The 25729-nt window shown below is 43.0% G+C and overlaps 1 protein-coding gene across 2 annotated transcripts; it reads left to right on the forward strand.

Annotated features, from left to right (window-relative positions):
• Window positions 1–73: 73 nt before the first annotated feature.
• Window positions 74–25496, forward strand: Dhrs9 (dehydrogenase/reductase 9). Of its 2 annotated transcripts, none has more exon segments than NM_130819.3 (5): window positions 74–220; window positions 13001–13332; window positions 14479–14737; window positions 17974–18137; window positions 21298–22032. In NM_130819.3, coding segments are annotated over 4 exon segments (960 nt in total). In that variant the 5' UTR covers window positions 74–220; window positions 13001–13019; the 3' UTR covers window positions 21522–22032.
• The last annotated feature ends 233 nt before the right edge of the window (window positions 25497–25729 follow it).

Below are 25729 nucleotides of genomic sequence, written 5' to 3' on the forward strand. Positions count from 1 at the left end.
CCACTTGGTGTTGCAATGGGTGTGACTCACAGAGGCAAGAGAGAAGTAGAGAAGTCTTCACACATGCAGGTCTCCGAGCTCCGCAGAAGCCCTGGCACCTTGAGAGGAGCAGTTTGATCGAGCTGCACTTCCTTCCCCTGGCCACTACAGGAAGGTGACAATCAGCAGCCAGCAGAGCAAGTCACCCTCAGCTTCTGCACTCCAAGCCATCTTCAGCGAGGTAACCAATGACTGTCTGATTGTTTGTCCCTTTCAGTCATCCGCTCAACCTAAGCTGTCCTTGATTTTCTGCGTTCCTGTAGAACAAACCAAACTGTCTTTCGGCTGTGGTCAACTGTGCTTCTTTGATATGGTTTGAGAGTGGATGGGGGCAGAGTCCACCTCCTACAGAAATGATCCGTGTGACCCAGGAACCTGACTGAAACTCTCCTAGGACAGGACTCTGTGAATATCCCGTAGCATCCTGCAGTCACAACTAAAGATCCTCTCTGTCATTCTCCCTCCCTCCATTCCTATTTGGCACCTTCTGTGGCCTTGAGGACTAATAAGAAAGTGGTGACCCTAGAGTTCCAAAAGCTGTGGACATCTTTAGAGTGGCTCAGGGTGGACCGATTAACTGATTAGCTGCCAGGTGCCGACTAATCTGTTTTTCTACTTCACTTACCCAATAGTATCAGTTTCTGTGAACACATGTAGATGAACATTAAACCAGAAGAGAAAAACAATGTTGGGGATGAAGGATTCTGAGGGCTCTGAGTTGTCAGAAAGAAGAAAAAAACAAAACGTGCTGTGATGGTCGCTCTACATTGTATGATAAAGTGACTTTGCTGTTTCCTGTGCCCACACACACTTGGGTTTTGGTAGGCGGGGGCAATAATTCTGTAATGTCCCTCAGCCCAAAGCTAGGGACTGGGTTTTATTTATCTTAATGTCACCTGGCACCTTAAATGTTCTGAAATACCCTCGGCTAGATGAGGCATGATGTGAGAAGGGAAAGTTCTTTCGTTGCTGTGCTGGATACTTTCGCATTTGAAAAATGTTGTCCGAGTTTTAGACTAAATCTCTCTACAAGTTTAAAATACAAGGAAAATCTGTTGCGTCATACGTTACAAGAGGCAAGACCCTATAACAGATGTCATATTCTCAAGGAATATAATTTTTAAAACACTAACATTTTCCTTCTGGAGCAAAGCTAACTGGTCGAAAGTCAGCGAGGGGTTGATATTCGTTGACTATGCTCAAAGAAATGGAGACACACACACACAGAGATACTCAATTCTGAACTGATCCTGAAATTATAATAACATACAGCACGCAGTCCCTTCCAGCTAGCAGTTACTATGTTGTGGCCATAGATTTAACAGTGATTCCTAACGTGCCATTACTGTCAGAAGGCACACAGACAAGACAGTAAACCCAAAAGGACTTGGGGTGATTAATACTTATTAGCAAAGATGCTCTGGTAAATTGCTTTAATTTAAGAGTGCTTTCCTTAGACACGAGTGGGTTTGTCCCTCTGGTGAGGCAGGACAGACCCTGGTCTGGAACTGCAGAGGAAGCACAAACGGGTACCTCTCCCACCACACAGTGGGCGTGGAGCTCTGCCCTCCTGCAGGGACTCTGGTGAAATGTCACTAAGAAAGCTTCTCTTCTTCCTGTTACGGGAAGGAACTCACCATTCCAGGATGCTGAATCTCGCCTCGCCTTGGCTAAGACATCATCATGGTCAATAGAGTTTACACCGGATTCTCAGCAGAACAATTGCCGTTTACTGCAAGGTTATTTTGTGATGGGTCCTTGGCTCCATTTTTTAATCCATCTCGGATTTTTCAGGTGTCCAGCTTTAATCTTCCTCTTCAAGCGAGTGCATTTCCTTTTCCTGACCCACATGGCCTCATTCGTATCACCAGGCTCTCATATCTCTTTCCTTAGAGAAAGTACACCAGACATCTCTGAAAGGCCACATAGATTTAAAAAAAAATTTTTTTTACTTCAGTAAAAAGGCAAAATATAAAGACTAAGTCCTGAGTATTAAACCATATGCGACATCTAAATTTAAGAAGCACGCGTGTTCCGGGGTGGTCATTATTGAAAAGACTTGCATTCCATAAGAAAACTCAGAAGATGTTCCAGGCAGACATCATCACTAAATGTTTGCTATTCGATTCACCTTGGTACAGTGACTCTGTTGTTGATCCAAAGACTGCAACAAATTTAAGGTAAATAAAGATTTAATAAACTCCCAGTGTTTTCTGAAAGAGAATCTTCCGTGGAGTTGTGTGGACAGAAAATGAACTGGTCTGGGAGGAACTGTTTAGACAGAGCTCTACCGTCTAAGAAAGACTTTGAACCTTAGTGCTCATTTTTTTGGGGAGGGGGGTCTGGTCTCCTGTTTTCTACCAGTAGAGGAAGGCAATGAATAGAACTAAAACCAACGGGGTTTATTTTAAGTTTCTCACTAAGAAACCTAGGAAGAGAACCCAGAAAGGGGAAGTGGAGCACATTTCTGACAGCTTCTGACAGGTGGTTCCTATTCTAAACATCCACACGGCAAATGAAGGCGATAATCAGCCTCCTTTCATGGCTCCTTCTGAATCTCTGGTGTAGGACAGAGAGCTTCTGATAAAATGTTTTCACTCCCCTCTAGCAACCAATGATGTTATGAAACATGATGGTTGTATATGCTCAGCCCAGGGAGTGGCACTATTTGGAGGTGTGGCCTTGTGGGTGTAGGTATGTCACTGTGGGCGTGAGCTTTATTACCCTAGTCCTAGCTGCCTGGAAACCAGTCTTCCACTAACAGCCTCCAGATGAAGACGTAGAATTCTCAGCTCCTCCTGCACCGTGCCTGCCTGGATGCTGCCATGTTCCCACCTTGAGGATAAGGGACTGAACCTCTGAACCTGTAAGCCAGCCCCAATTAAATGTCGTCCTTATAAGAGTTGCCTTGGTCATGGCATCTGTTCAAAGCAGTGAAACCCTAAGACATATGCAATCTTCGCCGCACAGCTCTTCCGTGTCCTCTTTCACAGGTTAAGCTGCCAAGGGGGAAAGTCAGTTCTAAACACTGTGAAACAAATGTTCCAACTTGTGATATTCGATCCAGTTTACCAAATATCATGATGATTAGCCGAGAGGCACGTTATGAGGTTTCCGAGATAGGATCCTGAACTTTTTCACGACCTAAATTGGAAGTGAGGACACTGCATTACTGTCCTGGACATTCTCTCCCTTTGTCCTGGTGTTCAGAGGTCTCAGAGATCCATCCAAGGGTCATCATACAGAGTGATGTGGTGGTAGGGTGGATGATAACTTCCTCTTTTCCTTCTGCCCTGCTCATGGCTCTTCTGCCTAAGGCCAAGCATCACACACAGCACTGATGTGGTAGAGAAGTGGGCACAGAGCCTGGAGGCCGGAGCCCAGTGAGAATGCAAGGCAGCACGGGTGGGATGAGAGGAGTCTGTCCCAGGGTCACCCAGATTCATAGCTCGTACCTTGAACCAATAAGTTTGCATTTCTATTTGTTTGTTTTTGGGGGTTTGAAACAGGAAGAAATTTATTTTGAAACAATTCTCTTGGGTACACATAATTTCATCAATTACCAGCAATGAAAACAAATTCACATGCTGATGAAAGATGTGCTTGGTTATTTAAAAATAAAGAACTAAACCTTAACTAAATATTTGATACTACAGGCCACAGCATCTTTGACGTTTTTCAGAGTTGACAGACATTTTGACTGTTAGTACTGAGACTATCATTGGCATGAAAATATGGTGCAAAATGAAAGAAACTTGCTCAAGGTGATTTCAAAATTGTTGAAAAATTTGCCTTAACCCCAAGCCCAAAATCTATTTAATTATTTTTTAAAGCTCATCAACAACTCAAACAGCAGGGATTTTTTTTTATAAAGGATTTGCTTATTTTATTTTTATGCATATAAGTGTTTTCCCTGAATGTATACATAAATGTCCTTGGAAGACAGAAGGTGCCAGATCATCTGGAATTAGAGTGTCGTACGTGGAGACTGGGAACCAAACCCATGAGCTCTGTAAGAACAGCAAGTGCGCTTAACCGCTGAGCCACCCCTCTGTCCCTTCCAACAGTAATTTTTATAATCAAATGCTCTATCATGATACGGTCCAAAGACACCCCAGTGTGGTACTTACATGAGAAAGGATCACCATAAGAAAAAATTATGCCCTCGCTTCCTGTAATTTAACTATTACATTCTAAAAAAGAAAAAAGAAAAACCTCCTATCCTAATATGCTGAAAATACTGCAAATCTTCGCATACGAGAGGGGCTCAAATATGAGCCATGGAGGTCTAGGCAGCGTTGACTGCCACTGCATGCACAAGGCAAAGTGTGTGTGCTGTGTGCTCAGAGCCATGGCTACGGGCAAGTCATTCAACACAAGAACCTTGGGTCCATGATGTTTGGTTTTGAAATAATTTTTAATCACTGATCATTCGATAACCTCTCACTGTTGCTTGTTTTTGAATACCACATTCAGCTACCTGACCCTATAGCCACGGTTCAAAAAGCCGTGGCATTCAGTCAACCATGGCTACTAGGCACATTCGCACCTGACTTTGGGTTTCCCTGGGAGCATTTGCAGACTTCTAGAGGGTCAGTTTGCTACCGAGTGCAAGCTCCCATAGCCCCAGCTCAGCCAGGATCCAGGCCCCATTAGCACTCAAGGCTGTGCATGCTAATGTGGTCATTTCTGATTACACAAATGGTGTTATGTATAACTTGGTCTGTTGGATACCTTCTATCCTCATAGTAAGAAAATTAGATTTTGGTTTTTTACATTGCAAAAGTTAGTGCTTGACAAAAACGGGATATGAGCGATTTTATAAGCAACAAAACCTCTCTGTTAATGCCATAAAAATATAAATGTTCATCAAGAAAACATCACTGAGACACTAATGACTGGGTTTCCAGATAAGTGGTCCTGGGTACAGTGACATTCTGGACCCTCAAGAGAGGAATCTCTGTGACAGCAGTTCTCAAGGAGGATCCATTTTGTCCCCTAAGGGATATTTAGTACTGTCTGAGGACATCTTTATCAGAAGCATTGCTGACATCTAGTGTGTAGAGGCCAAGGACTCTGCTGAACATGCTGTAATACACCAGACTTCACATTGTTAATTATGGAATTCAGAATACCAAAAGGGCTGCAATTGGAAGGCCTGCGCTTGCATCCAAGAACTAGAGCAGCCTTTTCAGCAGGGAGGGTGTAACAGACATTGAGTCATGTTAGTTCACCAGGTACCCTTGAATGAAAACATCCTATCCCTGTGCTACCACTGGGCAAGGCTCAGAGAGGATGCATAAAGCACTCTAAGTTCTCTGAGGGCTGACCTCCCAAGAACAGCTTTAGTGATTGGAGCCAAGGGATCCGCACTCTTCAGTAAACAGATTGTTGTGAGATAAATTGGAAGACACAGCTGATAAACAACTAAAGCAACTGAGGTCAAGGCCCCACTGCAAAATCACTGGCACCAGAGATGTGACCAGAGTTCATGGAAGAGTGGTTGGGGCAGTTGTGATAGCTATGGTTATTCATTTACTTACTTCTCAGGTGAGCTGACTCTTAATCCCTTTCAATATGCAGGTCATGGTCTGAAAGCCCTGACTTGGGATTGTTGATCATGGATGTTTCTTGGCTAAAGTGCTACTGGGGTCAAAGATGAATGTTGGTTTATAGCAGACCTAGTCCAGTAACCTAGAGAAATGCAGAATGCAGAGACTAAAAGAACTGATATTTATAGACGATAGTAAAGATGGGCCTCACAAATCAACGATCCTCACAGTCAGAGTTAGAAGTCCCTCAGACTCAAGCAAATGGGTGGAGCACCAGCCTCGGAGATGACCCTCAGCCCAGAGGGGTGCTCAGTGACAATATAGAGGGTGCATCCTTAGTGACTAAAAGGTCCCTCTCTGTTTCTTGTCACCAGGGAAAACTGTGTTTGTTTAGGGAGGAAGTTACATGGGAAGTGGAAAAGATGAGAGAGAGAGAGAGAGAGAGAGAGAGAGAGAGAGAGAGAGAGCTGCTTAGCTTTGAGTTTTTGTTTCCTCCAGTGATTGTAAGGATAGACTTTCTAGAGGACAGAAGACAGGCAGCCCAGTATCTCAGGTCACTCCAAAACCCTGGCATTATGTTTTGTCCACAGCAGTTCAATAAGGTGTTTGCAGGGGACTTCATTTTTCTTTCCCCAATTTTTACTTTGTGTTTTTGAAATGCACTCATTCATCCATCATTCATATAGGGGATCCTGACTCCAAATCTGTGGATTCCCAATGTATAAAACAGCTCCGTGCTTGCATATGACCTGTGTACCTTTGAGCTTACATTAAATCACTTCTAGATGATCTGTAATGCTTAATATGAGCACTGTGTGACAAACAGTAACACTGTTGTTCAGGGAAGAAGAACAATGAAGAGGTCTGTGCATGTTCAGTGGAGATTCAGTTTACAAAACTACTCAAACCTGCATCTGGTTGACTCTGTAGGCATGACTTTACATTACAGGAAAGTTAAATAAATGGTAGGATCTAGAGTCTCTAAATATTAGCACTTTACCACGTTTTTACTCTCATTCTTTTTTAAATATACATATGAGTCTATATATATATATACATATATGTATGTATATATATGTGTGTGTATATATATGTGCTATTTTCTAAACTTTGCATTTTGTTTTGTATTGAATTTTTGATCATTTGTTCCTTTTGTTTTTGAGACAAGGTCTTACTATGTAGCTTTGGCTGGCCTGGAATTTTCTATGTAGACCAGGCTGGCCTCAAATTCACAAAGAGCTGCCCGTGTCTGACTCCTGAGTGCTGGCCTTAAGGACCTGTACCCTGCTGCCCAACCTGAATAGTTTGAAAGCAAGTTGAAGATATTATGCACCTTAATCTTTAAATACTTCAATATAAATTATCTAAAAAGCATGGCATTTCCCACAATATAATTATCACAGTAAAATTTATCAAGTTTACAAATTTCTTTTTATCAAATTTCAATAGTTGAAAAAATAGTGTTATTTCTGAGAAAAGGAAGCATGTTTACCACTCTATGATCATGTGTTACATTTAATTGTATCTTTAGTGTCTTTAGTCCTTTTTTCCCTTTATGGCAGTGTTATTGAAGAGTACAGGGCACATACAAGAGAACTGGAAGTAGTTTCCCATGCATTTCCATGACTAGCTGGAATCTGAGTGCTGCTCTGTCCTTTCCAGTGTGTCAACCAGGAAGCACATGACGTTGGTTTGCTCCATGATGAAGAATGCTGCTTTCTATCCTTTTGTTAAAGTGACCGCTCAGATTTCTTCCCTGTGCTATCACTCTCATTCTCTTTTTTAATCAGTAATTGTCTTTGTGGGACAGTCTTTGCAATTCCATGTCATCAATCCAGCACCCGTTGATAATTCTTCCCTGAAACATTGTTACTATGTCACTGCTAACATTGATTTTCTAACTGTATCCTTCTTTGGCACTTATTAGTTGGCATGGCTCTCTTTCCTTGTATAATTGCTTATCGATGTTAATCAAAATGACTACGTTCATCTCACAGTCAACAACTTACAGATCCATTACAACATGATTTGTTTTGATGCTCAAATTGCATCGTAGTTGGTGAGTAAAGACCCTTCCATTGGCTCTTACATATTTTTCAGCCCCCCTTTTTTTTGTATCACAAGACACTTCATGATCATGTTATACTTCCCTAGACAACTTTTATCCTCATTTAATGTCTCCAATGATTATAAGATTGAAAAAATGGGCTCTGGGTCCTTGGTCTATCTATCACTCTTAGGTCTTCCTTACACTTTATCAGGTAGATGTACATAGATAGTTGATCATTTATTTATATATCTACTTACACATGTTCCAATCCATCAGTTGATGGACTTCTCTCTCTCATTCAGTTACACAGGGTCCAGGTCAACATCCCCTCCTCCCATGCCTTTTCAGCTCATCTCTTTGATGATGTGATACCTGACATCTGTCAGCCATATGCAGTTACTCATTTCCTCAATCACATAATTTGAGGTTCGAGGATTGTCTGTTGTCTAGTTATGGTGGAGGCATGGACTTCATGTGCTTTCACTTGTTCTTGTTGAAATCAATGTATTTGAGGCTAACATGTTCTAGGAAATTTTGATTTACATGGCTGTCTTAAACACTGTCTAAAAAGAGTAAATACTTTTCAATGCATGAATTAAAATACACAGACTTTTAAAGGAAACCTGATGTGATGACATATACCAAAGATATTTAAAACATTGCCTTTCACTAGCACATTAATAATTCCACAATGGAAAGAATGATAATTATGTCTTTAATCCCCCTTATTCAGAAGGCAGAGAGACAGGCAGATCTCTGTGAGTTCAAGGGCAGCCTGGTCTATGTAGAAAGTTTCAGTAGCCAGAGCTACATAATGGGATCTCACACCATATTTTATAGTAAGTAACAACAACAATATAACATAAAAATACTGTGGTTGTAATTGATAACAGTCTCGGGTACTGCAAATATCACAGAAGTATGTTGCTGGTGTCATAATTGATGATATGTTAAGTTTCAGTAACAAATTAGAAAAAGTATCTAGTTTCTCTTCCCTAAGTGGATCATTCCTTGAATTCTATATATAGAATTCTCCAAGTTGTATAGAAACCCTGAGAGGGCTTTCGTTGGCATAAAACTCTTCATCCTAATCCAAGACTCTTGTTTCTGGTAACTCATATTATCACAAGAATAGCACCCATCTTACTCATGGCCCCCAGCCTCCCAATCCTTCTGAGGGGTATAGATATAGATATATAGATATATATGTGTGTGTGTGTGTGTTTCTGTGTGTATGTGTGGATAGATAGATAGATAGATAGATAGATAGATAGATAGATAGATAGATAGATAGATAGATGAGAGCATGAAGGGAGATGATAAAAGGAACAACTACTTCAGATGTCAGAGGCTGTTTTGGTCTGAGGGCTTTCAGCCAGGCCTCTCAGCAGCCTTGGCAAGGTACTGGGTTGACTGTGAGCTAAGCTCAGACACTGCTCAGTCCACCTACCAGAGAGTTCGGGTTTCCAGTTCTCTGGCATGGGAAGACCTAGTGCTCCAGGACACAATGACCTTGACAAATCACCTCATATCTTTAAACCTGTTTTATCTTCTATAACTGGTGAATAGTATGCTCTCCAGGAGGCTAGAGAGAAAACCAAATGGGACTGTATAAAAATCTCCATGGAGAGACCTTTTCACCAAGGTGGGCGGCAATCTCACAGTTTACTCCTTTCAGTTCTGCCCCTGACAAAGCTGACAGAGGGACAAGTTACATTCTCTATTGTGGGGACATTACAATCCACAATTATTTTGCTTTTTTTTTTTCAAATAATTTCTTCAGAACTTAGATTTACAGTGTAATTAGACATCTCAGTACTCAAGAACTATCAAGGGCAGACTTAAACAAAACACTATAACTAATTGGACTTAGAAATATGAAATGTCATTAAAGTCTCTAAATATGTAATTTCAGGAGTGCTTTGTGCTTCTCCTCATAATTATTCATTTTTAGTTAATATGTATTCGAGAAGCAGAAACACTGCTGCATGGGGATTTATATGCAACAAATCAATTCCAACACAAAGTCAGTTTGGGGAAACTAAAGCAAGTCGTTAAGTAACTTAGAAACCTGTTTTCAGATACATCTATAACTGTCCACGAGCCGGCCGCATCTCCAAGCTTACCAAGCTTAATGGTCTTTGCTAGTTTAATATCTCTCAATAGATTTTTTTATCTCTTTCTTTATAAGTCTTTTGTGGGGGGATTAAAAACAGAACTCATTATTTTTCTTAAGAAGTATAGATGGTACACTGAACTATTTTGATCTTAAATATACTATTGGCTATCCAATAGTAGAAATTAAGTAGGAGAGCACTTGCAGTCCTATTTATGCATTTGTTCATCGACATATTTGCTAAGCAAACTCTTGAGTCAAATGTAATAGTCATTACTTTAAGACAGGGCTAAAGAGAAAAAAAAAGAGCAGATTTCTTCTTAGTATCCAGAAATAGACATGATTCTGGAAGCATCCACAGGTCTGCGCTTTGGTTCGTGTGTATTGCTTTTTTGTGTGACGAATTCCAGACCTATGTGATTCTACGGGAGAGTGGATCAAGGACAAAGACACTGTTTGGGGGACAGAGAGATGGCTCAGCCGTTAGGAGCATGCACTGTTCTTGCAGAGGGCACAAGTTCTGTTCCCAGCGTCCATTTTAGGCAGTTTGCAACCACCTGTAAATCCAGCTTCAGGGAATCCCATTATTCCTTCTGGCCTCTGAAGGTACCTACACTCCAGTGCACATAACACACATACATGTACACGTACACACACACACACACACACACACACACACACACACACACACACACACACACACACACTGCCTCCCCCAATATACATAATTTTTTTTTTTGGTTCTTTTTTTTTTTTTTCTTTCGGAGCTGGGGACCGAACCCAGGGCCTTGCGCTTCCTAGGTAAGCGCTCTACCACTGAGCTAAATCCCCAGCAAAATGAGGCCCCAAATCAGCAGGAAGCAGTTTTTTTTTTTTTTTTTTTGGTTCTTTTTTTCGGAGCTGGGGACCGAACCCAGGGCCTTGCGCTTCCTAGGCAAGTGCTCTACCACTGAGCTAAATCCCCAACCCCTATAATTTTTAAAAATCAAAAAATTCTAAAAAGAGGAGATACACTGTATGAACCTGGCATGGGACTTTCTAGGCCGTTAGGCTGTGGGGATGAGAGAAGGCTCTTTCCAAAGGGGACGTTCTCTCTGGAGCTTCTTCCCTACACTGACTGGAGAACACATAGTTCCTGGGAGGAGAGGGAACTGATATCATTCCTCCTCACCAGAAGGGCTGGACCAACATGACCTCAGACCTAAGGCAGCCGGAAATCGGCAGCCTGCCCTCTGACCCTTGATGGCTCCTCCTACTGGGTGGAGAGCCATTCGCAGGTGCCAGTGCCAATGGCAAACACAGCATGCTTCGGGAAAACAGAGGCGCAGGTCCCTGAGGAAGAGTACAGGAAGCCTTCCTCCTGCTTCATATTAGCTCCTGGTCTACCCTCAAGTCACAGCAAAATTCATATTCCAGTTGGCTCTCTTCTAGGTGGTTTGGTCAAAGCCTCAATTTTACAGCATAAATTTGCTTCATTTTATCCCATTCACATGTGACTTTTTTTTTTCTTACAAGAGGTTTGTGTTGAAGTCCGAATTTAAAGGTTTGAGATACTGGGCATTCATTCCCCTCCCCATCCCTAACTTACTGATATCCCTCACTTCATTCTCTCCTGAGTAGAGTAGAAATACTCTCTGAGCCAAGAGGAAGGGTGACTCTAGCTCATTTGCAATAAGAAAATAGAAACCATATTGGAAACATTTTCTTAGCGATAACAGCACGGATGCTCTCCTCTTCTGGATTCTGAAAATAGCTGGACTAGAAAATATCATCCTGAGTGAGGTAACCCATTCACAAAAGAACACACATGCTATGCACTCACTGATAAGTGGATATTAGCCCAAAAGCTTGGAATACCTAAGAAAAAAATCCACAGATCATATGAAGCCCAAGAAGAAGGAAGACCAAAAATGTGGATGCTTCAGTCCTTCTTAGAAGCGAGAACAAAATACTCACGGGAGGAAATACAGGGACAAAGAGTGGAGCAGGGACTGAAGAAAAGGTCATCCAGAGACTGCCCCACTTGGGGATCCATCCCATATGGAACAACCAAACCCAGTCACTGTTGCTGCTGCCAAGAAGCGCTTGCTGACAGGAGCCTGATATGGGCGTCTCCTGAGAGGCTCTGCCAGAGCCCTACTGATACAGATGAGGATGCTTGCAGCTAATCATCAGACTGAGCACGGGGACACCAATGGAGGAGTTAGAGAAAAGACTGAAGGAGCTGAAGGGGTTTGCAACACCATAGGACAAACGACAATGTCAACCAACCGAACCCCACCAGAGCTCCCAGGGTCTAAACCACCAACCAATGAGTACACATGGAGGAACCCATGGCTCCAGCCACATATGTGGCAGAGGAGGGCATTGTCCAGTATCAATAGGAGGAAAGGCCTTGGTCCTGTGGAGGCTCGTTTTCCCGGTGTAGGGGAGTGCCAGGGGGTTGAGGTGGGAGTGGGTGGGTGGGAATGGGAGCATCTTCGTGGAAGCAGGGGGAGGGGGAAGGGTATAGGAGAGGAAAGAAAGGGGATAACATTTGAAATATAAATACATAAAATATCTAAGAAAAATAAAATCATTTTTTAAAAAAGAAAAGAAAACAGCAGGGAGTCTGACAGGACAAAGAGACTGAGCTAGGGCAGTGGTTCTCAACCTGAAGGTCGTGACCCCCTTGGTGGTCAAGTAACCTCTTCGAAGGAGTGGCCTAAGACCATCAGAAAATATTTACATTTCAGAACAGTAGCAAAATGACAGTTATGAAGTAGCAACATAAATGATTTTATGGTGTGTGGGGGGGTCACTACAACACGAGGAATTGTATTAAGAGGTCGAAGCCTTGGGAAGGTTGAGAGCCACTGTTCTAGAAGCTTTTGATCCTGTTTGCTCTTGGACTTCACTAAGTGATGGGATGTGAGATTACCCTGTGAGACCCTGTCTGTCAGGCGGAGGAGTTCGGGTGTGAGACCCTGGGCAACCCTGCCGGCTCCTTTCACCCAGTGACCTACATCAGTATTGTTTCCACTCCATTTCTTTCCTTCTGAATTTTCCTGAATTCTGATTGGTTGGTTTGGGCACTCCCCTAGAGCAGCAGTGTGTGATTTAAATGGTTTGTCTTTCCAACAAGCAACCAAAAACAATCATTTCGATAACTATCTTATCTACTCAAATTCACTTAAACAACTCGCATTCACCAACATGGTGATAGTTCTAATTTGAGTTTTCTTTCTAATTTTGAACCTCCAGGACATACAGGAAAAAGAAAATGCTGCTTTGGGTGTTGGCCCTCCTGTTCCTCTGCGCTTTTCTGTGGAATTATAAAGGGCAGCTGAAGATAGCAGACATCGCTGACAAGTACATTTTCATCACTGGATGTGACTCAGGCTTCGGAAACTTAGCAGCCAGAACTTTTGATAGAAAAGGCTTCCGTGTCATTGCTGCCTGCCTGACTGAGTCAGGATCAGAGGCTTTGAAGGCCAAAACCTCAGAGAGACTTCACACAGTGCTTCTGGATGTCACCAACCCAGAGAATGTCAAGGAGACTGCCCAGTGGGTGAAGAGCCACGTAGGAGAAAAAGGTAAGAGACTAGAGATGGTGCATAGTGGGTAGGGGGGCTGTCTACGAAGGTTCGGGATTAACCAAAGCAGAGTAACAAAATAATTTCAAATGTGAAACACATGTTCACTTCCTAAGCAGCCTCTCAAGAGAATATCTCTTAAGTCCCCGCAGCACATTCCTGAATCTCCACAGAGCTTCTGAGTGATTCCAGTGTATTCGAGGTGTGCCTCAGATAGATTCATCTTAAATCCCAGCAGGTGGGCCTAGAACAGACACAAAGGTCCTAACTTTATGTGACCTTCTTCAACAACATCGCAGCAAAGGGAGTTGAGACTCAAGTCTATAAGACAGCATCCAGATCACCGCCTGATTACCTGAGACCCACATCTCACCAGATGGGTCCAGAGTTCATCCATCTTTAGTGGTCAGTAGAACAGGACCCAGTGACATGACGAGAAGGGTCCTTAGGGAGTCAAATGGTCCAAGGGGCATTAGACATTCTCTTTGCTGTGGATTCTGTTAATGAGCTGCGCACTGAACTGAGAAAGTTTATTCGCTTTGAATATTGAAATATTCTTATAGAAGAAGCTATTGGGGTCCACAAAAGAAAAAAGCAAACGCTTGTGTTTCAGTAACATCTTTGTTCTAAGACTCTGAACCTCAAACGCAATGATTTAGAAAAGCCTCCAGACAAATCAGGTGCTCACCTTTAGCAACTAAACATTTCCAGTCAAGAAACAGCCAAGTGGATGACTTCTTTTCCCATCAAAAGTCAGCATAAGGGAGACCCGTATCACCTTTCTACCCATACAGAATACTTTATAAGTACACGCTGACTGCACCATCTTGCAAGGCAGGAAAGTAGACTAACTCTACATCTTAGTTCAGAAATCAGAAAGACTTCCTCGGAAAAGCATAAAACAAATATAGGACACTTGGAATCAGGAATAGAATAGCAGTGAGCCTGAGTAATAAGTAGCATCAGTAATTTCAACATAGCCTCCCACTCTGCCAGTTACCACTTCCCCAAAAGTTCAAAGCACAGTTCAAAGCAGGAATAACTATGAAGAGGAAATAGCACCATTGTACAAAGAGCTGTATTTCCCTCTGAGATGCCCATAGACATGACATTTTCTACTATGTCTCCTTTCCCTCTCTGCTCCAGGTCTCTGGGGTCTGATCAATAATGCTGGTGTTCTTGGCGTACTGGCTCCCACTGACTGGCTGACAGTGGACGACTACAGAGAACCCATTGAAGTTAACCTGTTTGGACTCATCAACGTGACGCTGAATATGCTTCCACTGGTCAAAAAAGCTCGAGGGCGTGTTATTAATGTCTCCAGCATTGGAGGCCGACTTGCATTTGGTGGCGGGGGCTATACTCCATCCAAGTATGCAGTGGAAGGTTTCAATGACAGCTTAAGGTAAGGAGAATTGATTGACTTAATACAGTGGCTGCTATCGCATGCTGGATACTTAATATGTATGAGGTAACATTTTGAGCATGTCAAAATACTTCCACTTGCCCAGGGTTCCCCAGCTGATAAGTGGTAGAACTGATATTTGAACCCAAGTCTAGGTTGAGTCTGGCTCTTTTGCTTCTATATTAGTGTGTGATGCCAATGGTGGGATGACTTTACAGTCAACAGGTCAATTTGTCCAAACGGAGAATCATCCAGAGTGGATCTCTCTGTCGTTATTCCTGGTAGGTGCTAACAGAACAGTACACGTTTATTTAAGCCTCCACCAGAAAAGCGTTAGGTCTCAGTGGCTGCCCCATACACTCCAGTTGGGTTTCGCAGCGGTATCCACTGGGAGAGGCAGGAAGAGGATGTTCGATTCATCTTATCTGGAACCAGAATTTGTGACTCTCCGTACAAAGCCCATACGTGCTTTTTCAGTCAAGGTTCTGAAAAGAAATGGCCACACATTAAAATTGTGTGGAGGGAACATATTTTTTTATTTAGAGGACAACTTTCAAACATGTGGGAGTTGTGAAGAGATAGCCCAAGGATAGAAGTAAGAGCTAACAGCAAAGGGCTTTGCTATCCAAGGACTACAGGATGAAGGGACAGGGAAGTAAGTCTCTACAACCGGGAGACACAGGCTGACAGCTCTAGTTAAAGGATGAGATAGCCATGGTTGGCACTACGTGAGTCCCACACCTTGTCCTCCCACTCCTGATTCTAATAGACTGTGCTGTCAGATGCTAAGGTACACTTAATTCAGGCGAGCCTTCTGGAATACAGCAAGCAGAAGGGGCTGGAGGAGCAATTGGAAGTGAAGTCAGCTGTGTCATGTTGAGACCAGCAAGAGAAAAGGCAAAATTGAAATTGGCCTGCCTTTCATCCCCCCATTTACATATTCAGTTAGTAATACTAAAAGCATATGTTAGCGCATGGTACACACACACACACACACACACACACACACACACACACACCATAGAAGTAGCTTACCAATTAAAAAAAATAGATGGGGTTGGGGATTTAGCTCAGTGGTAGAGCACTTGCCTAACAAGCGCAAGGCCCTGGGTTCGGTCCCCAGCTCCAAAAAAAAGAAAAGAAAAAAAAAATAGATAATCCCACTGAGGTTAATAAAGGCTGATAACTCCATTCTACCACATGACCTAGCTGTCATGTCTGAGTCCCCTAAGAAACACAATAAAATTCTTCCAAAACATTGATGTGATGTTGAGTAGTCTGAGGGACTTGTTAAAGATGGAGACTTTGCTGGGGTGCATCTGGGATGTGAGCAGAGAGTTTGCTTTTCTACAGAGTCAGCAGACGCTGCTATTGGCTCGGGGATCATCAGACTTGGAGTAACACTGTCATGGCAATCTCTCTCAGTCTTAGCCAGCCTGTCATCCCACTCTTCAAGAAGCAATATAATAATAAACATTCCATTCTGTAAGCATCAATAACATAATAAAATGCTAGTGGTTTCGACTGTAGTGCTTATAGGATCTGTCGGGCAGCTAGATTCTGTCTGAAAGTAATTAAATAGAGAGTGTTTGTGTCTTTATGGCCCCTAGAACTGGTATTTGACATGGAATTATGCATGCAGCCTAGTCTAGTGGCTGTTTCCGGATGTGTACATAGAGAGAGAAGGACCAAGAGACAACAGTCCAACACAGAGAGAGAACTGGGATTCTAAAGCTGTATTTTCTCAGCACATATATCGCTGTTGTGCTGGCTTTACTACCCTCAGAAGCTTAGCAGAGTGGCCTGTCTCCTGTCCCTAGGTCATTTTAATCAATACATAAGGAAAGAAGTCTTCTCAAATACTTCCTTGGAACTGCTTTCTCCTAGATCTGACAGCCATCAGTTGACAGATGAATAAAATGTAATTAGATTGAAACAAATAATCTTTAAGATTTTAATGTAATATACCTTTCAAAATCTCCCAGGGTCAAGTTAATTTACATTGTCAGTAAAATATATTTCAAAATGTGTCCTAGTTTTATTGTAAAAATTCAAAATCTGAAAAGAATTGAATTGTATTTTAAGATTACAAATAGTGCTTATTAAAAAACATATGGACTGGTGAGATGGCTCAGAGGTTAAGAACATTGACACACACTCTCCCTCTCTCTTTCTCTCTCTCTCTCTCTCTCTCTCTCTATATATATATATATATATATATATATATATATGTGTGTGTGTGTGTGTGTGTGTGTGTGTGTGTGTGTGTGTGTGTGTATCATAGTGAGGTAGCAAGGACGGGAGTGTAGCTTAGTGGCAGAGCTCTGGCCTAACTCCACAAGGTCTGGCTTCAAGCTTCAGTATGAGTGTCTAAAACATGAATAATTGCCTCTTTATACACTCCTAGTAGAACTATACATTAAATTTAGAGAATGATTATTCATAAACTGGTCTGCAACACATTCTTTGGTTGACAGGAAGGAGGCACCCACATCTCAAACCTGTGACTCGTAACTGTCTTGAGGCCACCTGTAGTGCTGTGACTCATAACTGTGTAGTCTTGAGTCTGGCTGTAGTGATATGAAAGGAGAGCTTGCTCAGCGGGGATCAGGGTGGTGTGCCAGAGGTCATGACACTCCAACCTTCCTCATCCTCAGTCATGCTTCCGTCCACATTCCAAAACTCAGGATGGACTCGTCCATCCAAGCCAGTCACTCATGCATCTCACCATCAGGCACTCTGAACATGGAGAAGAAATGGTCTTAACCCAAATGCTTGTCAGCTTAACAAAAGAATGTGGCTCGAGGCAGGAAACACTGGATTGGTGTGGGGCTATTTTGAGAACTGGTCCTCCCACAGCTGTTTCCTGTTCTACCATTCATCCTCCCTTGACCACCAGAGCTCCAGTTTCTTCCGTTTCTGTCCTATCCTAACAGGATAGGACAAGGTGTTTGTTGCCCAACATAGCCATTCTGTGGTTCTCTGAAAAGATTTATATGAAACTAGTTGAAGAGTTATAAACACTCTCCAGATAAATGTGAATGAAACAAAAAGAAAATCAAGGCTATAAAAGACTGAGGATGTGACCACAGAATGCTTGTCTAGCATGGATGAAACCCTAACCTGGACACACACCTCAATGAAAGCATGGGCTTTGTTCTTGTTATTGCTACTGTTGTTTGTTTTGTTTTGTTTTTAAATTTAATAAAAAGATTCTTCAATTGTTCTCCTCACAGGCGGGACATGAAAGCTTTTGGAGTGCACGTCTCATGCATTGAACCAGGGCTGTTCAAAACAGGACTGGCAGATCCAATAAAGACAACTGAAAAGAAGCTCGCCATTTGGAAACATCTGTCTCCAGACATCAAACAACAATATGGAGAGGGCTACATTGAAAAAAGTGAGTTTGGGAGTAGATGCTATGTCTTCTGGGATCTCTCTCTCTCTCCTGTCCTGTCCTGGTTAGCATGGTGTCGCAAACACAGTGATGTGGATCTTTAATAGGAGTAAAGCTCAGAGCCCCCTCTGGCTTCTCTGAGTGATTAGGAGTGCTTACTAAGAAACTAACAAATGCCAAGTTTTATGCACTAAGCACTTCTGAACTGTGTCATTTATGCCTCGAAGGAAGTTACTGGAGTAGCGAACAGAGACTTTGCAGGGTAAAATGTTCTTTCTAGGGTGCCCAGCATCTCCTGGTCATGGCAGGGTCTGAAGCCAGCCAGCAGCCTTGCTCTCACCAGCCTTCTCTCTACACACCACCGTGTTATTACTAAACACGAGCCACTGGTTCAGCATTGCTCACAGATCCGGGGAGGTGACAGATGATGGAGAAGAGTCAGACTGTGACCCTGATACTGAACCATAGCTGATAACAAGAGAGGAACCAGGTAAAACTGTGAGACAATGAGACTATGCAGCATCAGTCAGATGCTCCGCAAGGCAACCCAGACAGCCAGAACTGATGCCACTGGGCGGGCTCTAATCCAGGGGATACAGAGCAGGAAAGGGGCCCAGCCCATACTGGTTTGATTAGGGCTTTAAAAACCAGGAGGTATTTGAGTGGAGGAAGCTATGGAGGACAGGGAAGGGGACGAGGAAGAGGAGGGAAAAATGAGTCAAGACTGAGGCAAGGGGAGAGAATAATAATAAAGATTCCACAGTGGTGACTAACACTGTGAGCATTTACAAAGCGCTCGTCACCCTTCTACGTGCCTCACACACCCGCGTTCATTTACAATCCCAGAGCTTTATGGAGCAAGTCGATGCTATTGTCTCCTTCATTCTGTAGAAACACACACACGCACAGAGCAGAGCCTTGGCTGAAATCGCACAGCCAGACGTGAACTGTGCCGTGCATTCCTGGGCGCTCCAATCCAAAAGAAGCAGTGCAGTGAACGCTTCGGTCAAAGTTCCTGTCTTAGGAGTCCTCTCCCAGCTCCAGTTTTAATGAACCTGTAATGTTTACTTGTTGTTCCTCAAACACAGAGTTCTTGCCTTTAGAGGTACAAGGTCCTACCTCCCTCCACATCGCGCTGTCCCTCCCAAATGTGGCTCAACCTCTTCATGAGTTGCAGTGCCACAGTGTACTATGACAAGGTTCAAGATCAGCAGTCTGAATGGAGACCCAAGACTCAAGTCAGAAACATGCATGGAAGTTTTCAAAACGATAGACACACCCAACCATTCGATATGACACACACACACACACACACACACACACACACACACACACACACACAAAGGCTCCTAAGGATTTCAGCTAACATGCCTGATTGACAAACTTTCCAATGAGTGTCTCTCTGTCAGCTTAGAGCCATCACCATCAGAAGCTGTGTTTCTTGCTCTCTGACCCTAAAGGCTGTGTGTAGGTCAAAGGAAACAGACTGAACTTAACCCTGTTAGACTTAACACTTCAGAGACAAAGTTCTTTATGTAAAAGAGTTTTCTACACTAGATAGTAATGTTGAAGCTGATAAGTACCTATGACCATGACACAAGATTCCACCCAGATTTTTTTTTCTATTCCGGCACATCTGCCAACAGTGATAATCAGACCAAGATGGCTGGTATATTGATTTTCCTCAAATATTTATCATTTCTTTGGGTTAAAAACATTCAAAATTTTCTTGAGCATTGAACCCAAGTTTATAGTGATATTAAAGGAATATTAAATATTTCCAAGTCAGAATTTAGAGGTGAGCCAGACTCACAGTCCAAATGCAGACATCAATCTAAAATCACCTGTCTCCATTTCTCAGGCTGAACAACAATTTAAACTCGTCATCAACATTCACTGTGTTCTTTAAACAACGTGTGGCTTCTTAGCACCACCACTTATCAGGTTTCCTAAACAATGGGGAGCCTGAGATCTGACAAGGCAGGTTTTCCTCTGAGGAGGCACGGCTCGGGTGTTTGAAAGCACGTGAACAGTACAGGGCAGTGCTACTTCACAGCTCTCAAGGAAGCCTCACACCGTTTTCTATAATTGTTTTAGTTTACACTTTCAGCAGCTACATGCATGGGACCTCTTTCCAACACCCCAGTCAACACTGCTCATCTTTTGTCTCATCGGCCACCACTCGAATGGTCCAATATGATGTCTTGCTGTGGGCTAAACCTGAGCACTAGAGCAATTCAGGCACTGACTAACCCGTTCCCATACACACCCACTGGCTCTGTTTATGGCCTCTTGAGAAATGTCTGTCCGGTTCCTTTTCACATTTCAAAAATCAGGTAGTTCAATTTTTTTTTCTATTGAGCTGTTGGAGTTCCCTTTATATTTCTTTTTGGATATTAATCCCTTGTCAATGTATGGTTTGCAACTATTTTTCCTCGGTCTGTGAGTTATCTCTTTGCTCTTTTAACTGCTTCCTTTCATATACAGGAAATTGTTAGTCTGATGCTGTCCTGTCCATCCATTCTGGGTTTTGTAGTCTATGCTGTAGGAATCGTCTTCAGAACTTACTGCTCGGTCCAATTTCAGAAAGCTTTCACTGTGCTTTATAGCATTAGGTTCTCCTTCCAAGTCTTTACTCTGTTCTGAGTTGACTTTCAGATTCAGATAAATTTCTAATTTCATTCTCCCGCCTGTGAATGCCTAGTTTCTCCACCACTATTTTACTGAAGAACCCAAGGTTCCAAATTGTTCCCAATCCCTTGTGAGATTATTTGACTCTCTGGTAGGGTCATGACTCAAACCCTTCATTTGCCCAACAACCGGAGATGTTTAACATCTGATTCAGGACAAAATGGTAGAGATGTGGGGTGTCTAAGTGCCCTCTCAACCCTCGTATGCATGCATGCACGCACACTCATGCATTAGGTCATATATGTAATTGTATATTTTTGATCTTCTCCAGGATAGATTAGAAATTAAATTCATGACTTCTGAAAGATAAGACCTTCATGGACTCTATGCAGTATCCTTTCTCCACTGCCTTTAAAGAAATAGTCCTCGAAGTCCTCTGTCATGTATCTTCCTGTTTGCACCCTAACCTCCCACTCTGATTCTCCTTTTCTGTCCAAGAGTGAACATATTTTGCCTCTTTTTTTTTTTGTAGGTCTACACAGACTGAAAAGCAGTACCTCCTCTGTGAACCTGGACCTCTCTCTAGTGGTAGAGTGCATGGATCACGCTCTAACAAGTCTCTTCCCCAAGACTCGATACACTGCTGGAAAGGATGCCAAGACATTTTGGATACCTCTGTCTCACATGCCGGCAGCTTTACAAGACTTTTTACTGTTGAAAGAGAAAGTAGAGCTGGCCAATCCCCAAGCTGTGTGACTCAACTCTCCACAAATGGCTCCCCCCCCCCCCCCCCCGGCTTCGAGACTGGCTGACTTCAGAGACGTAGTACCTGGATCTCGTTCTTTACCAGAGCCAACTGAGACTCAGATAGACCAGGTTTCTGTTTTTAAACGAAGATATTCCATGGTCCCTTCTCAAGTCTTCTTCAGGAAGAAGGACAGGGAGGGCCTATCACAAAAGCCAGTCTCGCCGGATACTGACACTTTGCCTGACTGGGAAGATAGAAGAGAAATTGAAAGACTTCTCCATCCAAAATAGGTGTGCTGCTGCCTGTCCCTTGCTGGTTCAGTAATCTAGAGTATTAAGCATTGTCTCTTATCAAAATGTTAAGCAGTAAGAAGTCTTTCATAAGTGGATCTGATGGCTTTGTTATCTGGCAGAGACTCAGGCTGGGACTCACCACGTTCTGATAAGTTTGAATAAGAATGAGAAAGAGAGAAAAGGTACTATTAACCAGGGCACTAGTATTAACTGAGAGGTGGCTAGAAATGGGGAAGAAATAGGTAGAAAAAGGGAAGGCTGGGAGACTCCAACCCAAGCCTCATCCTCCAGAGGGACACAGAGGACACAACTACTACTGTTACTGTGAGGTAACACGGCATCCGGTCCTAGCCCGAGAGGCTCTTCTCCTCTGGCTTCATCTAGCTGCAGTCAACCACATCGCAGGGGAAGTGCACCCGTTCTGTTGGCTACACCTGCTCCTCATTACAAGGGCCTGGTTCTTGGCTTCATCTCATGGCTTCGGACTCTGTGGCTTGCTGGCCTTTGACTTTCCTGATGTCCCAAGGCTGCCAAGATTTGCAGAATCAGAAGGGAACTCCTTCGCTGATCTTCCCGCCATGCTAGCCCAATTGCTTAACTTTCTTATTCTTCATTTTGCCTCATTCTAGGATGCTCTCCATCATTCTTATCCCTTTAAGTAGCTACGATTCGCTTACTCTTTCTTCCAATGAAAAACTAAGTGGTATGCAGTCTACCATTAAGACCAAGCTTACCGGCTGCAGTACCCGTGTTAGCAGTGTGCCAGCCGCACTTCCATTAAGCTTCGAGTACTTCCTTCTTGGCTGTAGTTCTGCCATCAGTCTCCCCCCAGAGAAGGCTCGCTCAGCAGAACTCGGTGGCTACTCCTCACTTGTTGCTTCAGAGATCCTGTGAAGGCTGCCACAACAAGTTATCCTGAGTCCAGGGGCGGGGGGTCACTGGACAGCCCAAGGTCAAGAATTAATTACTTGTGGCTGAATGCAGGGCATGTGTAAACTGTCCAGGCTACAGAGAGTCTCTTCCATTTAAATGATCTTTAAGACCCTAAAACATGTGCAGGTATCTCAGCCTAGTACCTAACGAGGACAATTCCCAGGGACGCTAAGGAAAATGTTTGAGTTTTGCCTTTCTACACAGTCTTCATCACAATAGTTCTTGGGGGCATCACAGACTCACTTACTGATATGTAGAAATAGCCAAACATTGTCAAAATGAAAAACTCTACTACCTACACGTGATTTATGTCAATTTTAACCTAAGCGATGGCTTCCTGAATTCTTGTGTGCCAAAGGAGATGGTTCTGTTATACTTTCCAACTAAACTGTGATTCCTCTTGTCCTTCCTTTTGTTACGGAGGTTCAAATCCAGAATCTCACGCATGAGCCCGTGCTCTACCACTGAACTACACCACATCCCAGTTTGTGATCTGCTTTTCAAGAAAAATGTTACAGTTTCCATCTTAGTTTATGAAGCACTGCACCAGCCAGAGCACAGCTGCAGTCTGTAGTTGGACGATTTCCGAGCTCTCCCACTTGGGATGCCTGCCCGAGAAAGATGCAGATCCACAACCCCACTCGGTACCTGGAAATAGGATATAACCTGAAATGGATCAGGCAAAGACAACGCAACCTTCTGTCATTTTCTAGTCAGGGCAGCCAGTAACGGCCCTAAACTGACCCACTTCACTTCTGTTGGAGAAACTGGAGACAGAAGAGTTAAAAATCTTTTAGCTTAAAAAAAAAAATCTTTTAGCTTTTAAGATCAAACAAAAAAGAAAGACACCAAAGATCGGGGCGACACAAACACCAAGTCTCTTATGGCTGTTTTGTTTTGCTTTATGTTTTGAATAAAAAATATTGGCAGTCTGTTGTGATCCCTGTAGCTAGGGCTAACCTAGGCGCTGGAAGAATGGAAGGGTCCAGGATGAGTTCAGAGCCTCCATCACTACCACACGGCCATCTAAGGAAATGCCAGAAAGTTGCTGAACTATACGGTTTGATAGGAATAACCCCGTGTCTGTCTCGGACATTTCATGGAGCACACTCGCGATGTCATACTCTTCTGCCCTGACACCACTGAAGAAGGAGAAAGGTCACCACGTTCTAATTGCTTTGCTGACTAGCCCAGTTACCAGAATACTTTAGGCACCTGTCTCCACCATCCTCAAAAGGATTCTCGTTGGTTCAACTTTTCAAACAGCCACACCACATCCCAGAGCGCAGTCCATGCTTTTCCTATGAAGTCTTTATGGCTGTTACATTTACTGCTCTCTTTTACAAATAGAATACATAATATCAAAATTCTTGCATGTATAGTAATCTGAGCTAAATTCCCCAAGCCTTGAAGTCTAAGGAAAAAAGGAAGAATTGGGGGAAGGGAGAAAGAAAAGCTGCATATCACACAATGAATTTTAAATAAATACATGGGCTTCCTGTGAATTCTTTCTAGCATACTGGAGCCATTGGAGATTAGCAATTTGCAAAACCCGAGTACTGAAAATTATATGACAAGACTCTTGGCTAGAGGCTCCACTTTCTCCATTCCCTGGAACTCTTTATTTTCCCACATTTAATTTGTGTGTGTGTGTGTGTGTGTGTGTGTGTGTGTGTGAGTGTGTGTGTGTGTGTGTGTGTGTGTGTGTGTGTGTGTAGGATTAAGTGTACCACTGCACACGTGTGGAAATCAGGAGACGACTTATGAGAATCAGTTTTCTCTTTCCACTCTCTGAGTCTGGGAGTTCCACCATGTGAAAGTCAGGTACTGGGGCTTAGCAGCCATTGCTCTTAGCCCCTGAGACATCTGGCAGGTCCCCTGCCCCGGGACTCTAAGAGGATGGTAGAGAGAGGTAAGCAAGTGCTTCTCTCATTTCCTGCTCTCCAATGCCCACTGCAAGAATCTGTGTAAGAAAGTCACCTCCTCATCATAGGCATCAGTACAAACTGGCATTTTCAGAATTCACAGATTGCTTTCAGGACAAAAGAAGAAAATGTTGCCTAGCCAGATCCTTACCCTCCAAGCCCTCAATTCTTTTTTAGACCTTGTCCCTCCTCCCTTCAGCCCACTCCTTCACCTCCAAACTGGAAAGGGATCAAGTGTGACAGGAGCATTCCATCGTGGTTCCATTAGACACAGAGACAGATGTGTTGACATAGCAGGGGGCCTGAGGAAGAATCCCGGTAAAAATACTTCTGTAAGTTCAAGCCAGGGCCCGGCATGATAAAGACACAGTTTTGTTTGTGATTTCAAAATTCAATTCTAGGATTCAGAGCTGCACTGAAAACACACTAAAGAGTTTTGTGCAAGAGACAGCTCAAAATGGGTCAACGGAGTGATGTAACCGTGTGGTGTCAACAGCCCTCTACCTCCATGAGGAAGAAACACAAAAGAGTTCCTGACCTTGGCCTAACTTTTTAGAAATATCGTCATATATGTGTATTCATTATATGTGGCACCATTTGTATAAAGGTATTTTCATACAAGTATGTATTGGACTTTGAACATACTACCCCACATTCTCTGTTCTCTCTTTTCATCCTTCCCAACTCCTGTTGGTCCCTTTTGTTCCCATAGACAGTTTCAAGTCCACTTTTATGTCATTTATATGGATATGCTTTTATGCATTTGTACAAAATCCAGGACACAAATAAAAAAAGAGACAATTGTCTCTTTATAACTAGCTTAATTAGATAAGCATGAATATCCCTGGTCTCATCGATTTTCCTGGAAATAACGTTCCTCGTGCTCCATCATGGCCAAAAAGTGATTCCCTTGTTTATATATGCAATGTTTTCTTATCCATTCGTCTCTGTTGCTGAGTGCCTAGGCTGGCTCCGTAACTTAGCTACTGTGATTAGTGACACAGGAGACAACAATGTGCATGCATCTTCTGTCACGTGTTGACTTGAAGTCCTTCAGAAAAATAC

The sequence above is a fragment of the Rattus norvegicus genome, chromosome 3 (assembly GCF_021556685.1).
Source record: "Rattus norvegicus strain SHRSP/BbbUtx chromosome 3, alternate assembly SHRSP_T2T, whole genome shotgun sequence".
NCBI classification, from domain to species: Eukaryota; Metazoa; Chordata; class Mammalia; order Rodentia; family Muridae; genus Rattus; species Rattus norvegicus.